A 16835-nucleotide genomic window follows, 5' to 3' on the forward strand; every position below is an offset into this window, starting at 1 on the left:
ATAGCATTCCTAAATTTTCCAAATTCATGCTTGTGCCATATCAAGCAGCCTTCCCAGTGGAGTATTGCTCCATTAGGTTAAATCTACAACATGTAATTTATGTTTGCCACCATTCACATAATTTTTAACAATTGTTTGGTAGGACCATAATAACTACTGCACAGCAAATGGTTCAATTTAACAAGCGTCACTGCTACCGCTTGTATTGTGGACTGAATATCGCCATACCACTATGCAAATATTAATGACAGGATGAATTGATAGGGTTAAATCTTCTCATAAGTAAGTACACTAAACCTCATGTGTTATTCATGAGATTCAACACATGTTTCCTTCCCTGGCTACTTCCTGCATGTAGCCGCTCATCTTTCCATCTCAGACGCAAAAAGGCTTTCAAACAAGAACCATCAGGACCAACAACAATAATAAAAGCACTTAGCGGTGGAGCGACCCGTCTTTGTTTTCACAAATGTGACAAATCCAATGGAGCCACATTGCTTTAAGACCGCAAATCAAATCAGTCCTTTGGTCTGGTTCATTCCTCTGGGATTCGCTCTACTCCAATCTTGGATCATATTTCTCAGAAAGTGGAACTAAAGAAATGATCACTGTACTGTTGTTGTTTTGTGATTATCGAGCAACATCTCTCACCCTTGTCGTTAAGCATAAGCGCCTTCAAATGCTTGCAGAGAGAGTGCTTCATATCGCATATGTGCGCAAGGAGAGAGCCAGTGACTCGTAAGGTTAATGGGAAGCATGCAGAGTGCTGTGGGACATCCATTTCCCACACAACAAGCGTTTAATCACAGAGAAACACTGGGCAATGTGCCACATCATGCAGCAACGTCGATATGGGAGTGAGCGAAGGGGAGACAGAAAGACCAGGGGAGCAAAATCACAATGAGTGTTTGCATGAAAAGCATGGGGCGTACAGTATTGTCTGATGCTGTGTAGAATTCCAATAAATGTGGCCAGGGTCCGAGAATAAGCCTTTTTAAGGCTACTATTGGACCTGGTGAGGGCCCTGTAGTTTGTGTCTTTATACTGCACACTTCCGTTGATGTCCATGACTGTGTACTAACCTCACTAAAATCAAACCATTACAGTACAATTGCACAAATTAATATGAATGCTTCAAATAATAAGATCAAATCAAATAATAATGTATAGTAAAATAATATAAAAATGTGAATATAAAGCATATATATAATATAATACATATAGTGTATATCATATTATAGTGTGCCGTGAGAGATCGTCGGGTGTGCCGTGAGAAATTATACAATATCACTTCTTTTTTTTTTTTAATTAACATTTATTAATAATTTTCTGCAAATATTATGTCATTGTCCAGTGTCCGTGCTGTAAAGGCTAGCGGAGTAATGTAGTATTTGTCCGTGTGGCAACACGTAGTTGATTGCCTCGTTCCTCCAAGAGAATTAGTGATGCACATGAGAGGTCGTGGTGACAGTCATGGAGAGGTTTTTAAAAAGGACAACTGCAAACTCCGAACTGGGCCCTGGACAATATTCTGACCCGGATGAAGGCCCTAGTATGAGTGGTGGGAAAAAGAAAGCAAAGACGGTGAGCTCAAGGCGATATAGTGAAAGCTATCTTTCGTTTGGATTTACGTTCACCGGGGATGAGACGACACCTATTCCGTTATGCCTGGTGTGTGGCGAGAAGCTATCCAACAGCGCCATGGTGCCAAGCAAGCTTAAACGCCATCTCCGAACGAAACACCCGTCGCTTCAAAACAAGCCGATGGACTATTTTGTTCGCCTGTGTGTAAAAACAGAGAAACGGCCAACGTTTATGAGAAAAACCACAAACGAAAATGAGAAAGCGCTCAAAGCTAGTTACCTAGTCGCGGAACTTGTTGCTAAATCAAAAAAGCCGCACACTGTGGCAGAGACATTAATACTACCTGCCTGTAAAGCCATTTTCAACGAGATGCTCGGCCCTGATGCGGTTAAAGACATAGCTAAAGTCCCGCTCTCTGATAACACAATTGCCAGGCGTATTGATGACATGTCTACAGACATCGAAATCCATGTTTTGGAAAAGATACGCATCAGTAGGAAATTTGCGTTGCAAGTTGACGAGTCTACGGATATTAGTGGACATTCTCAGCTCTTGGCCAATGTGCGTTTTGTGGATGGAGATGCCATTAGAGAAAACTTCCTATTTTGCAAGGCACTGCCAGAAAACCCAACTGGAGAGGACATTTTTCGGGTCACATCGGAATATCTTGACCAGGGAGGACTTACGTGGGAAAACTGCACAAGCGTGTGCACTGATGGAGCTGCAGCCATGGTCGGGCGCACCAAAGGCTTCGTGAGTAGAGTGAAGGAAAGAAACCCAGATCTGATTGTTACACACTGTTTTTTGCACCGTGAGGCCCTCGTTGCTAAGACTTTACCAGCAGAACTGGTTCCTGTGTTGGACGATGTGGTGCGCATAGTGAACTTTGTAAAGACACGACCTCTGAAAAGCTGTATATTCACATCTCTGTGTGAGGAAATGGGAGCGGAGCATAAAGCCTTATTGCTCCATACGGAGGTCCGATGGTTGTCGCGCGGTAAGGTGCTGACCCGTGTGTATGAGCTGCGAGAGGAACTTAAAATGTTTCTGACAAATGAGAGGTCTGATTATTCAAATCTGTTTGCAAGTGATGAGTGGTGCGCAAAGCTGGCATACCTGGCTGATATATTTCATCATCTTAATGAACTGAACACAAGGATGCAGGGCCGAAATGAAAACCTGCTTACAAGCACAGATAAAATAAATGGATTCCGTTTAAAGGTGCACCTCTGGCAACAACATGTGCAACGTGCCAACCTGGAGATGTTCCCACTCACAGACAAACGGCAAAGCGACACTGCTACACTGTCTGAGGTAATAGGTAAACATTTGAAAAGTCTTGAGGAGAAGTTGTCATTTTATTTCTCTTCAGCCTCCACCGAATGCTTTGACTGGGTTAGGGACCCATACAGCTCGGCATCAGTTGTTGGAAAGGACATGACTTTACAAGAGCAGGAGGAACTAACTGAACTGAAACAGGATCGTGGTTTAAAACTAAGATTTGCTGATCTTCCTTTGGACCGTTTTTGGTTGACTGCTGCCAAGGAGTTCCCCATTCTGGCCAACAAAGCTGTTCTGACATTGCTCCCATTTTCCACAACATATCTGTGTGAGCTGAGCTTTTCAAGCCTAACTGCTTTAAAAACTAAAGCCAGAAAGAGACTGAGAGCTGTTGAAGAAGAGCTTCGTGTGTGTCTTTCTTCTATTCCTGCCAGGATATCGGCTTTGTGTTCATCTAAACAGGCCCAGGTTTCACACTGACTGAATATAAATAAATTGAGAAATTATACTGTAATTAAATATACTATACAGAGTGTCATTTTGTAACATTTTTGGTTAGTGGTGTGCCACAAAATTTTGCCAATGTAAAAAATGTGCCGTGGCTCAAAAAAGGTTGAAAAACACTGATGTGAAGAGTACATATATTCCCAAGATATCCGAAAAACAAGGTTAATGTTTTGGCGCATTCATCTTTCAATGGTGAGCATCAACTACCACTCTCTTAGTTTCATAAACTTTGATGAAAAATATGTAATCTTTTGGCTACTTGGAAATGAAAGTCCAGACTTTACGGAGTTCCTTTTAATGTGCAATCACGCACCTTACAACCCAGTATACCTCATAACCCAGGATATGGAAATTTCCCAATTTAGACCTGTAGTGGTTTGCACCTTATAGTCCGAAATATAGGCTAGATAAAAACATTTTCACGTTAAGACATACTTTAAAGGCCTGGCATATAAACAAATGTAAACAAACTGATTAAAATAGTCGTCATCATTTGCGCCGCTTCACCGACACCGTTCGTATATAGTATTGTTATTGCTAGCACATTGTTGTCCATGCATTACTGAACATAATAATCTGGTGGTAAAACATCACATATTTCAACACATAAGGCAAGCAGCACGTGAGCTAGCCAAAGCTAGTGCCATGGGGCTATTCCCAATCTATGCCTCTCAATCGATCAAGCTCACACAATAATGTTTTTTTCATGCGTCATCTTGGTGTCATGTTTTGACTCATTTCTGAGGTAATGTCTTTCAGTCACAAACCAGAGTTGCACATTTTCAGTGGCTGATTTTTGATGACTTGAAATTTGTACAGGCCTATTCAAGCCAGCAACTGAAAGTAGGTGGTATCAAAAGCCTTAGGACACCAATAATGTGGAACCCTGAGTTTGGGAAACAAACTTGGGATTCCCGAGGTGCCGATATCTCCATGTTTTATGAAATGTGAGACAAAAAAATAAAACAATTTTCTCACTCACTGATAAACTGTACTGATGGTAATTATCCATGTTCTCGTGATTTATAAGGGTTTTAATCTGTGTTTCACTAAATGTTTTATATACTGGAGTGTTATATTTTCAACATTTTTATTTGATCACGTATTTATTACTTATTGAGAATATTTTTGTATTACTTTAGAACAATAAGACTTTCCACTGTTTCTAAATGTGCACTCCAGAATTAACTGCTGATATTTGTAGGGAAACTATATACTGTAACGATTATGAGGATCATTCCAATGGGGCCTAAGTGAGACAGTAAAAAGATAAAGGGTTTGGCCTTTGTTGCTCCTCTTTTTGTTCCGTCCCTCCCCACTTTTTATGAAGGCGGTAGAATGATAAAGTAGCAAGACATGAACGATCGCACCTGATTAGTACAGAGTGGAGCATGCATGGACAGTGTGTGTAGGTGTGTGTGTGTGGTCTCGAGGAAGTATTCTTTTCACACACCAACCAGAGAGGAAAAAAAACATCCTGCCATCCCCATCATCTGCTATCTGGTGTTGTCATTTCATTGTTATACATTCATTGGCCACAGTGATTCATTGAGCTTTGACGGTGGTCCGTGCCCCACTGTGGCGATGTCGTCTCTTCTGAGGGAGGAGATGCAAAGGGTTTTATTCCGACCTGCAAAACAGAGACTGATGGAATTTATTGAGATAGAGGAACCGGAGATTGGAAGACATTTCCTGTGCGTCTCAGGTAAGCAACTTTATTTTCCGCTGCTTGCAATTGTAACAACATTTTTACATCATACGTTCCTGTCTCAAAAACCATTTCATTTATTACAAAATGTGCATGTATTTTTATTTCCCCCCCAGCCATTAAACATTTTCAGGACTCTCATAACTGTGCTCTATGTACCAAACAGCTACAACAGGCATAATCTAATATGCTAAATCTAAATTTTTAATACTTAAGAACGGTATTAGTGTTCAGATTTGTCTGTCGGGGAGGTATTTTAAGTATTTAAGAAAAGGTTGATTGTTGTGGTTACACTTTTCATCAGTGTGGTACCGCACTGTATTGCATCTTGACTAATTCTTCGATACACTTGTGTCAGTCAAAAGGTATTGTCATGTTTTTGTAGTTGCAAACAGAAAACGACATGTGCAGTTATGCATAGTGCGGTGCCAAATGACACAGACTCCTATTAAATCTGGATCAAAGAGGGGCCACACCAAACGCTCCAGCATCCAGGAGTGCTACAGGAGGACAGAAATCTGGTCCCTGCAAGACCTTACTCTGGTTGATGGACGAGATCCTGATGTGGTAATCTTTATAATGATTTGTAGCGTTTTAGTCAACGATGAGTAGTACAGTATAGCATAGTAGCTGAGGACATTTTCTGTCGAAATGACAAGGTTGGCTTGATTATTTGAATAAAACTTGACATTTTTAGGCATAAACTGTTAAATACTAATTCTTGTCTGATAATTTGACCAAATTTGTTGAATTTCCAGAAAATTATTGTAACTTTTGGCCGATGTTTAAATGGAAAAAAAATAGATAGAGCACATTAAAAAGCAGGATTCTAAAAAGTACTGCATAACAAACAAAAAAAACATAATTTATGAATACATTTTTGTACTATGCTATATATACTGTACTACATTTTCCTACAACGATATTGTATTGTTAGAGGCATCGTATATGGTTGTTATGTTTTTTATCATTTCTTCTACTCCCTGTGGCAAACAGTAAATATGATCATCATGTTAAAATTCACAATATATTTTTATAACGTATGCGATCAATCAAGACAAGGGGGCCATATCAGAATATTATAGAAGGTATTGCGCAAATTGGCATTATTATATTTCTCCTCGTTATGATGAAATCTTCCACACCTACACAACATAACGATGAAACAAGAAAGTGCCACCAATTAATTAGAAATCTGCTCAAATTCTTTCAAATGTCACATCACACTTGGGTCTTAATCTCGATCTGTCTCTCCCTCAGGATGACGCATGTTTCTTGCTCCACTTTGACAAGGTGCGTACAGTGTGCGCCGTCAGCTGCTCAGCCAAATACGCTATTGTGCGTGCAATGGTTGCTCTCAGTGAGCAGTATTATCAGAGGTCACTGAACCTGGACAACTTTGACTGGGCCTACATTAAGCCCACATCCTTCTACTCCAACAGAGGAGACTGTGTGGTACTATCACAGATATGCTTCTATGCATTCAACCTTGTATGTCTGTCCATGTGTCCTGTGCCCCTGGAAGCATAACAGAGATTCACAATGATGTGTGTGTTTGGGTGTATGTGTTGTCATTGTGTCTGTGGTCATTGTGTGTTTCTGTGTGTGTTAAAGTCATAATGCTTTAACATGTTCACTGCACATTCATAACATGCATTGAGAAAGAATAATTCATTGAAAGGAGCCTATGTTGTATTATTGAGGTTTGGGTAGGGTGATATGATAAGGTTTGCATTCGGACTGAATGCATGTTCATGGTGAATGCAGTTTGTAACTACCTATTTTTTATGAACTATATAATACTTAAAAATGTGATGTTCATGGCTATGTTTTCAAACTATAAAACTTTAAAATGATCATGTATGGGCTGCATTTATTATACTGTATGTATTGTTTCAGTTCATCGGCATAGCGTGTGTATTTTTACTGTATACTCATCCATTTTCTGTACCACGTATCCTCATGGCTTATGGGACAGACCCTATCCCAAGCGGTGTTGATCTGGTTAACAACCAATCACTGGGCACATTTTGGAAAACAAACATTCAAATCTACCTGGAATTTAGAATCTTGAATTAACCCTACATGCATGTTTTTGTATCGTGGGAGGGAACCAGCATAGCTATGCACCTAGAGAATGAGCACAGTCAACACAGGAAGGCCTGGACTGGAACACCTCAGAACTATGAAGCAGATGTCCCACTCTGCGCTACAGTGCCTACAGAGACCCTCACACCTAAATTGAATATGAAAGTCATCAGCTCCTTTCATCCGTGTACACCATGACAATTCAAAACAAAAGACGCCGGTGGTATTTACAATGTGTCACATACAGTTGGACATTGTTTAATTACGGCCAGGGAACTAAGAAATCTATAGCACACGATGGGGGGGGGGGGGGTCAAATGTAATATGGTCGTAGCACCCTTTTTTGGCGTTGAGAAGACAAGTAAACCTAGTGAAAACTGGATGAGTTTTAACAAGTTACGACTCAACTTCAACGTCAACTATTCGCCGTTGATGAAAACATTGTCCCACCTAATATGGCCGCCGCGTAGGCACGTTTTGGCTCTGGCGATTCCTCCCGCTGCCTGATGATCCGTCAACCACAAATACATTATTAGCTGCCCTAAAATGTGCCTGAAAAAAAAGTCAGCAATTAAAAAAACACACACAATTAAATGAGTCCAACTCTTTCCAGGCAATCCATCAATTATTAATATCAAAAGATTCACGATTTTTTTTTGCTAGCTTTTGGTGGCGTAAACGATTTAATGGTATTGTTTTTGTTACCGGCGAGGGGAGGGTGGTTAGTTGCTCGATTCCTGCCGCCAAAATTCAAGCTACGAGAACGCAGGCAGAACGGCGTTGTTGTTGATACTCATTCAAAACCGCTATATCGTCTATTTCGAATACGGTGAATAATTCTCTCTGGGCGCAACAGAGGGGGGCAGCTTCGCAATGCACATCAAGTCAATCATCCTCGAAGGGTTCAAATCCTACGCACACCGGACTGAGATAAACGGCTTCGACCCGCTCTTCAACGCCATTACCGGACTGAACGGTAGTGGCAAGTCAAACATTTTGGACTCCATATGTTTTCTCCTGGGTATCACCAACCTTACTCACGTAAGTGGCATTTGGGTTGCTTCTTTCAGTCACCCATGTGCTATTATATTATGTTTCTCCTAATAAGTACATGGTTTTACTGGAAAGGTTCGAGCCTCCAACCTTCAGGATCTGGTCTATAAAAACGGACAAGGAGGTATCACCAAGGCCACCGTGTCCATCACGTTTGACAACGCCAATAAGAGCCAGAGTCCTTTGGGTTTTGAAACACATGATGAGATCACAGTCACCAGACAGGTGGGTGTAACGAGTACACTTTGAAATGTTTTGGTCGAAGTGGATTATACGGTAAACGACAAAAAGACAGAGATATTCAGTTTGTCGGGGAACTTTCAGAGTAAACCCTTAATACACTACAACTTTTACAGATTAATTTAATCTGTCTGTTTTATAAACTTCAGAATTTTCTGTATCTATTTTGCACTAAGATGCTGCTCATCCAAACAAGGACTGAGCACCAAAGTTAACAACAGGGGTTTGTATCTAAAATGGACCGATTGGTTCAATTAAAATCAAACAGTCCCTCTAATCATGCTGTTCAAATTTAACACCACAAGGTCATGAAAACAATTAGTTAACGGTATCGAAAAATATCAATGTACAGTATAACCGTTTTTTTTTTTTTTTTTTTTAATTTAAGGTTGTAATTGGTGGCCGAAACAAGTACCTCATCAATGGAGTCAATGCTAACAATACCAGAGTGCAGGACTTGTTCTGTTCTGTTGGCCTCAACGTCAACAACCCCCATTTTCTCATCATGCAGGTCAGCCTTCTGCACACTTTCTTTCGTCATTCGTTTTATTTTGAGATAATATTGGTCGTAATATATCATCTTTTGTTTAACTGAAATCTTTAGGGAAGGATCACCAAGGTTCTTAATATGAAGCCACCAGAGGTAATGTGTTCAAATATTTGCTGTTTTGCCCTTAGGGCATAAAGAAGTGACAATGCTGTGCGCTTGTAGATCCTTGCCATGATTGAGGAAGCCGCAGGAACCAGAATGTATGAGTGCAAGAAGATTAGTGCCCAGAAGACTATTGAGAAGAAGGAGGCAAAGCTAAGGGAGATCCAGACTGTATGTCAGCTTTTAAAACCTTACGTCAATGTTCATAAAATACAAATAAAGGTGTGTTATCATTTCTACTTTTAATTTTTCAGATTTTAGATGAAGAAATTACTCCAACCATGCAGAAACTACTTGAGGTATGTTGACACACAATACTCTCACAAATTGGATGATAAATGTTTGTTTTTTAACATCTCAATTTTTATTGTGCATTTAAGATCCATCCATCCATCCATCCATCCATCCATCCATCCATCCATCCATCCATCCATCCATCCATCCACCCACCCACTCTTAATGCTAAAATTATTTATCTCATTGTTTGACTGATGAATTTACCTGTTGCTTGTATGATTATTCTTTATAATTTCTTCTTTCTCGCAAACTATTCATGTCAATTTATTTACCCAGATTTTTTGTGCTAAAAGCCTGTATTGCGTCGATCTGACTAAACTAAGATTTATGAACCCTGCAGGAGCGATCGTCATACCTCGAGTACCAAAAGCTGATCCGTGAGATCGAGCACTTGTCGCGTCTGTATGTGGCGTGGCAGTTTTTGTGTGCCGAGGAGACCAAAGTGAAGTCAGCTGAGAATCTCAAAGTGATGCAGGACAACATTGCGAAAATGCAGGCAGCCCTGGCTGAGAACGAGAGTAAAGTCCGTGAACTTTCGATGCAGATTCAGGAACTGAAGGGCAAAAGAGACCAGGTATGCACAAGGAGTTAGACAGTCTGAGAAATATGTCTCTGGAAAAAAAAGAAAATCTCTTTTTAGCTTTTTGTTGCTTTTATATGCCAACACAAGAAGCCTAATCACATGAGACCGCAATGTACCTTCTGAGACATTGCTTCAGCAAGCATTTCAAAACAAAAACTTTTTGGGAGCCATTTATTCCAAACCAGGAAAATTGTATTCTGCTCGAACTCTTCACTCAAGTTGTTTCCATTAAAAATGTCCATTTAAATGTTCTGGACGATGATCAGGTTTTCATGTTTTGTTTTGGTTTTCTTTCCCCTCGAGATAGGTTGATTAAGGAATGACACGTTGAACTAGCGCCACATTCGGTAATGGCTTTTGTTCAACCCTAGAGGTTCCGTTACATTTGATATTTTGTAGTCTGGGGGGAGAAAATTAAAACTATAGCTCCCACATTTTAGTTTTTAGTTATTTGTGGTGTAAGATCTTAAACAAACGCCTCAAAATATCTCCGTAAATGACATTTCCATTTTGCAAATTTTCAGGAAGTAAACAAGGTCTTAAAATCTCTGGAGGAAACGCTGGCTGACGTGCAGCGTGTGGACGCCAAAGCTCAGAGTGCTCTTGATCTGAAAAAACAGAACTTAAAGGATGAAACAAAGAAGCGGGAGGAGCTTGTCAAGAACATGCAGGAGGTAAAGATCAAGACACCATTTGGAATTTTCCGTAGCCACATTATGCTAATGACAACGGAACAAGTGTTGAATCTCTCCTAATCAAAGCTGTTGTTACTATTTTTTTTTTCTTTTTTAGGACAAAAAGATGCTGGTAGTGAAAGAAAAAGAGGTGTCCAAGTTGACGGAGCAGCTCAGGACTCTAAAGGAAGAAGGCCAAAAGGATGGTGCAGCCCTTGAAGCTGCCGAGCAGCATTTTAAGGCTGTTTCTGCTGGCCTGTCCACCAATGAGGATGGAGAGGAGGCCACGCTGGCTGGTCAGATGATGGCCTGTAAGAATGACATGAGCAAGGCTGACACTGAAGCCAAGCAGGTGAGAGACCTCCAACCTTATTCAGGGTGCATTGTTTTGTTTTTTAGCTGATTTTTAGAGATCCATCTATTATTGCTTGTTCAAGGGTAACTTGATCGGGCTGTGTCTTTATTTGTCAGGCCCAAATGACATTGAAGCACGCCCAGGCTGAACTGAAGAGCAAGCAGGCAGAGGTGAAAAAGATGGACAGCGGCTACAAAAAGGATCAGGATAGTTTGCAGGCTATCAAAAGCAGGAAGGAGAAATTAGAGGTCGAGCTCGCTAAACTGAAATATGAAGGTACTGCATGTTTTGCCAAAGCATCTTATGACCTTGGCATCTGACATCCTTCAGCATTACGTACTGTATACAGATGGAAAGGAGGAGAGTCTTCTGGAGAAAAAAAGACAGCTGTCCAGAGAGGTAACAAGTCTGAAAGAGAAATACGAACAGCTTGTATCCAGGTTCCCAAACCTCCGCTTTGACTACAAGTAAGTCACATGAAGATCATTTTAGCTGTGAAAATAGTGCAAGGGATCAGCAACATGTCGCTAGTCATCCCCAAAACGAATATTTCAAAAGTTATTTACTTCACATAATGCCGGTATTTGCCACAAATAACACCGGTATTTTTGCGTTCATCTCGTTGGCAGATGTGTACAGGCAGACTTTAAATAAGCGTTCACTAGATGGCAGCAGGGACAACTTACCTGCATGTGCACACCCATTGCTCTTCATACAACCATTGTAAACTGAGTGAATACATTTGAGGAAATTTACTTTGGGGTTTATTCTTTATGAGTAGCAAAATAATTGAGTGGCAAAAGACAGACATTTATCTTCCTTGCCTAGTGCTGGAATGTATAATATTTGAACCAGGGCCTCCTTGAAAGATTATTTTCCTCAAAGAATGAGAATGAATATCTCTGTTTTATAATAGAAAAATGTATTTCAGGGACCCTGAACGCGGATGGGATCGCAGTAAAGTTAAGGGACTGCTGGCCAACTTGATTACAGTGCGCGATGTCTCCTATGCCACTGCCCTGGAGGTGGTCGCCGGCGGTCGACTTTATAACATTGTCGTTGACACAGAGGTGAGTGCAATGTGTGGCTTGACTTCAGCTTGCGTCGCTTCTCTTATCAAACTCATTTTGAGGGATGCTTGCGTGTGTAGGTCACGGGTAAGAAGCTGCTGGAGAAGGGAGAGCTGCAGCGGAGGTACACCATCATTCCCCTGAACAAGATTTCTGCCAAGACGCTGAGCGACAGAGTGGTCAGTGCTGCAAAGAGCCTGGTGAGCAAACATAAGATTTGTTGCGTGTCTTAAAATATCATCAACTAGTCTGTTCTGAGAGACAGTCCGTCTCTTCTCTCAGGTGGGAGAAGACAATGTCCACACTGCTTTGTCCCTGGTGGGTTATGAGCCTGACCTTCGCAAAGCCATGGAGTACGTGTTTGGCTCCACGCTGGTGTGCGACACTCTGGACAATGCCAAGAAAGTGGCTTTTGATAAACAAGTAATGACCAAGACCGTCACCCTCGGAGGAGACATCTTTGACCCGCAAGGAACTCTAAGTGGAGGTGAGAGCAAGAAGGAAGAGCGTGCGTGTGTGTTGTTCATAAACATTTTCAAACCACTTCTGTCTGGATCCTTAAAAAATAGGGTCCTGATTATCCTTTGAAGACACGTATTTATACTTCAGTAATTGATTTGTGGTAGTTATTATCGTACAGTACTATAGTATGTAACACAAGCGTGTATGGTTTAACACATAGAGCATTTAGGAAGCTGATAATCAGATTTTTCATAAGGACTTATATGGGATGTACAAGCAGGGTTGAACCCAACACAATGAGGTGCACTCACAGAGCTTTGAGTTGTGGTTTAAGGTTTCTACCTTTGCTGGATTATTTTTCAGTTGGTTATGGATTTTATGCAATATATGATGAGTTGATTTTTGCCTTGGTCAATGTTCATGCTGTTTGAGTTACAGTAACTTCTGCTGTGAATAGGTATTCTATGAATAAAATGAATTTGGCTTGATAGTTCATTTGGAACAATTTGGAGGTCCGTCTCTTACAAGTACCGTTTGTTAGGGCAGACATTTTGATCCAATCCTTATTTTGAATCTGACTGGCTTATGCAGGCCTTCTGAACGATTTGTTTATTTCTCTTTCAGGAGCTCGTTCGCAGTCTGCTTCAGTCTTGAACAGCCTGCAGGAGGTGAAGGAGGTTCAGGGCAACTTGAATAGAAAGGAGGCTCAGTTGAGGGATACTGAGCAACAACTGGCCAGCTTGAAGGGAATCGCTGAGAAGTAATGACACTAAATGATACGGTGATCTTTGGAAATTGGTTCAACTGTCTAAATGTTCGGCCTTACGCCTGCATCCTCCAGATACCGTCAGCTGAAACAGCAGCATGAGCTGACGGTGGAGGAGGAGCAGATTTTGCAGGCTAAGCTGCAGCAGAGCTCCTTCCACCAGCAGCAAGAAGAGCTTGAGAGGCTGCGCAAAGCCATTGGTCAGAAACATTTCAACGGACGGACCGTCTCGAATCTCGACCCGACTTGTTTTCTTACTGCGTAAATGTTTACACGCACAGAGGAGAGTGAAGAAACTTTGCGCGTCACCAAGGAGGTGCAGAAGCGAGCAGAGGAGAAGTACAAGGTGTTGGAGAACAAGATGAAGAACGCAGAAGCAGAGCGGGAGAAGGAGCTGAAAGCTGCACAGCAGAATCTCAAAGCAGCCAAGGCCAAAGCAGATGCCTTCAGCGAGAAGCTCAAGCAGAAACAGCAGGTGGGCCAACACACCGCTCTCTGGTTTTGTTTTGTTTTGAAAGTACAAAATCCATTTCTCAGCAACCGATTGTTGTTTGTGTGTCGATAGGAGTCTGACGCAGTGACATTAGAACTGGAGGAGCTTCAGCGAGAGCAAGCGGGTTATGAGCAGCAGATTCAAGCTGTAGATGAGGCTGCTAAGGCCATCAAGGAGCAGATTGACAGCATGGCCTGCACAGTGTCACAGAACAAGGTGTGTTCCGATTCTACGACAGTAATTACACGGTTGGCTTATGTGCAATTTAGAAACAAGGGAGTTGAATTGATCATGCTCTACCCGTTATAGTGCAGTTGATACACCGCACAGCATGTGGTCATACAAAGTATGTCGTTGTGCAGGAGGCTGTTCGAAAGGCCCAGGAGGAACTTTCCAAGAAGAAGGATGCTGTCATGGCTCAGTTTGAAGAAATCAAGGTGAACATTTGGATTGGGACCTGTAATCGCGAAGCATTCTGTTAAATAATCAGAACGGGATGTTCTCAAACCGCTCGTTGAGAATGACTGTCTCAATGATGCATTGGTGAAAATTGGAAGCTTTCTTCTCAAATGTGTTTCATGAGGTGTACATTTTTGTCTCATGAATGCTTCAGGGGAAAACCACAGAAGCTGACAAGATACGAGAGCAGAATAATGATGCCCAGTTGAAGATTAAGGAATTAGAGCACAACATCAGTAAACACCTCAAAGAGAGCCAAGATGCAGCTGGGGCGGTAAACAAGCATTCATGTGTGGAATTAGCTTTGCGAACACACGCGCACACTCATGGTCTCGCCTCGACTTTCAACAGGTTGCTCGGATGCTGGAGGAGCACGACTGGATTCAGTCGGAGCGTCAGCAGTTTGGGAAGCCCAACTCCTCTTATGACTTCAAGACCAACAACCCCCGTGAGGCCGGACAGCGCCTCAAGAAGCTGCAGGAGACCACGAGCAAGCTGGAGAGGAACGTCAACAAGCGAGCCATGAACATGCTCAATGAGGCAGAGGAACGGGTGAGATGCTCACGAGGGGAAATGCACTGTATAACATTACAGTACAGTACAGTCAACCTCCAGAAATTGTGTGTCAACGCTCTAAACATTGATTTGAATCTTTCTTTTTTTGCACCGCTAAGAGAAAGCCTGTCCGTCACTTCTGGTACTCCTCCCACACTGAGAGAATCAGTATTTTGTTTGTCGTCTCCCCCATGTGTGCAGTACAATGACCTGATGAAGAAGAAGAGAATCGTGGAGAATGACAAGGCAAAGATCCTGCAGACCATTAAGGAGCTGGACCAAAAGAAGAACATGTCCCTCAATGTGGCCTGGCAGAAGGTTTGTAAATTTGCCGTAGTTACACCAGTGGTCGCTTTATCTACGAGTGACTTAAGAGACTTTTGAGGTACAAGCTGTTTTTGTTTCTCAAAACCTCGAATCAACTTAACAACGATTAGCCATTTGACAGACAGACCATGCTGTTTGACCTTTAGTTCCCTCATTGTTAATGAGCGATCAAAATGATCAATATCATTGTTAATGTGATCAATATTAGGAAACGCCATAAGGTGTGCTAATGCTAGGCTGAATTAGCATCTCTGTTGCGATGTTAAAAGCTTTTAACATTTGAACACAAGCAATGCAGCAGCCCAGGTAAACGGACAAGACACGCCCGGAAGCACTTTGCTTTTTAGATACAACAGGTGTGAGAATCACATATACCTTTTGCTTTCCTAGGTCAACAAGGACTTTGGTTCCATTTTCTCCACCCTGCTGCCCGGAGCCTCAGCTAAGCTTGCTCCCCCGCAGGGCTGCGGCGTTTTGGACGGTCTGGAGTTCAAAGTAGCCCTCGGCAGCATTTGGAAAGAGAACCTGTCTGAGCTGAGTGGTGGGCAAAGGTAAGACCAGAAACTCAAATAGGACAAACAATTTATTTATTTATTTTCAACCTCAAACACGTTTCCTACAGGTCTCTGGTGGCTTTGTCGCTCATCTTAGCCATGCTGCTTTTCAAGCCCGCGCCCATCTACATCTTAGATGAGGTGGACGCCGCACTGGACCTCTCGCACACGCAAAACATCGGGCAGATGCTGCGAAGGCATTTTACACACTCGCAGGTTAGCAAGGCGCTCAAACGCCTCCCAAGAATTTTGCCTCGGTGGTCAGAAGTTCATTTTCTAAGCATGTGAACACTCTTCCAACAGTTTGTGGTGGTGTCGCTCAAAGACGGCATGTTCACCAACGCCAACGTCCTCTTCAAGACCAAGTTTATGGACGGCATGTCCACGGTGTCGCGCACTGCCCTCAGCCAGAGTGAAATAAACCTGCCCCTAAAAGGTCATGCACGAAAAGGCGCGGGTAAAAGACCAGTAGCTCAAAGCGCCTGTTAGATCATCATCCCCTTTGCTAGCATTTTTGACGTTTATTCATTCTTATAAGGTCTATGTGGCATTTGACACTTAAAAATACTTGTGAATATGTTTAAACTTTCATTTTTCTGTACTTTGCTGCTCTGCTTCACATATTTCTATATGGAAATGCATTCTGTAGTTTAGTAAATAAAATGCAAAATCTTTTACATACTGTACTTATTTCTTTTGTGAACTATTTGACTTGCTATGTGTTCCGAGGTCCAATTATATTGTTAAAATGGAAAGATGGCAGACATCTAAGGGTAATTTGGACTGTCCTATTCAAATACCTTTCATGTATTTTTGGGGTTGTGGGAGGAAACCTGAGTACCCAGGAAAACTCCACACAGGAAGGCCGCAGTTGAAATTGAAGCCTAGACCTCTCAACTGTGAGGCGGATGTGCTAACCATTCATCCACTGCGCTGCCTCGCATCCTTTTTGGATGAGAAAAATAAAATGTGCTTTGGTATTAAACATCATATATTCTCATGTTTATTTTTTTAAGTAGAAAATGCACAATTGTTTAAAATGGATTATTATCCTATAAAAGTAAACTTTTCTGTTTTATGAATTTGCAACTAATAAACCAGCTGTTTTATAAATGAACCAATTCTCA

General features: G+C 41.7%; 2 protein-coding genes across 3 annotated transcripts; both read left to right on the forward strand.

The window, feature by feature from the left end:
- Positions 1-1429: 1429 nt before the first annotated feature.
- On the forward strand, positions 1430-6937 carry exoc1l (exocyst complex component 1 like). The gene is made up of 3 exons (XM_088419234.1): positions 1430-5077; positions 5466-5647; positions 6341-6937. Exons 1-3 carry the CDS (start codon positions 4768-4770, stop codon positions 6608-6610), a joined length of 762 nt encoding a protein of 253 aa, XP_088275360.1. The 5' UTR covers positions 1430-4767; the 3' UTR covers positions 6611-6937.
- A 999-nt stretch (positions 6938-7936) lies between these two features.
- smc2 (structural maintenance of chromosomes 2) lies at positions 7937-16385 on the forward strand. Of its 2 annotated transcripts, XM_088419231.1 has the most exons (25): positions 7937-8209; positions 8297-8446; positions 8850-8972; positions 9066-9104; positions 9174-9284; positions 9368-9412; positions 9751-9984; positions 10518-10667; positions 10786-11019; positions 11139-11298; positions 11372-11489; positions 11954-12092; positions 12173-12292; positions 12375-12579; positions 13179-13314; positions 13396-13520; positions 13602-13795; positions 13886-14029; positions 14176-14250; positions 14427-14546; positions 14624-14824; positions 15029-15145; positions 15545-15705; positions 15777-15924; positions 16012-16385. In XM_088419231.1, exons 1-25 carry the CDS (start codon positions 8042-8044, stop codon positions 16195-16197), a joined length of 3603 nt encoding a protein of 1200 aa, XP_088275357.1. In that variant the 5' UTR covers positions 7937-8041; the 3' UTR covers positions 16198-16385. The 2 variants fall into 2 exon arrangements, with proteins under 2 accessions (XP_088275357.1, XP_088275358.1); XM_088419232.1 differs by lacking the exons at positions 7937-8209; positions 8297-8446 and adding an exon at positions 8610-8684.
- The last annotated feature ends 450 nt before the right edge of the window (positions 16386-16835 follow it).

The sequence above is a fragment of the Hippichthys cyanospilos genome, chromosome 7, assembly GCF_059441005.1.
Source record: "Hippichthys cyanospilos isolate Australia breed blue-spotted pipefish chromosome 7, RoL_Hcya_1.0, whole genome shotgun sequence".
Classification (NCBI taxonomy): domain Eukaryota; kingdom Metazoa; phylum Chordata; class Actinopteri; order Syngnathiformes; family Syngnathidae; genus Hippichthys; species Hippichthys cyanospilos.

What these genes read in the sequence shown, in the direction of transcription:
- smc2 (XM_088419231.1), top strand. Translation starts at nt 8,042, where the DNA reads ATGCACATCAAGTCAATCATCCTCGAAGGGTTCAAATCCTACGCACAC. An exon ending in TTGTCAAGAACATGCAGGAG is followed by an intron (nt 10,668 to 10,785) that starts GTAAAGATCAAG and finishes TTTCTTTTTTAG; the next exon opens with GACAAAAAGATGCTGGTAGT. An exon ending in GCCAAGATGCAGCTGGGGCG is followed by an intron (nt 14,547 to 14,623) that starts GTAAACAAGCAT and finishes GACTTTCAACAG; the next exon opens with GTTGCTCGGATGCTGGAGGA.
- exoc1l (XM_088419234.1), top strand. Translation starts at nt 4,768, where the DNA reads ATGGACAGTGTGTGTAGGTGTGTGTGTGTGGTCTCGAGGAAGTATTCT. An exon ending in ACATTTCCTGTGCGTCTCAG is followed by an intron (nt 5,078 to 5,465) that starts GTAAGCAACTTT and finishes ATGTTTTTGTAG; the next exon opens with TTGCAAACAGAAAACGACAT. An exon ending in ATGGACGAGATCCTGATGTG is followed by an intron (nt 5,648 to 6,340) that starts GTAATCTTTATA and finishes TCTCTCCCTCAG; the next exon opens with GATGACGCATGTTTCTTGCT.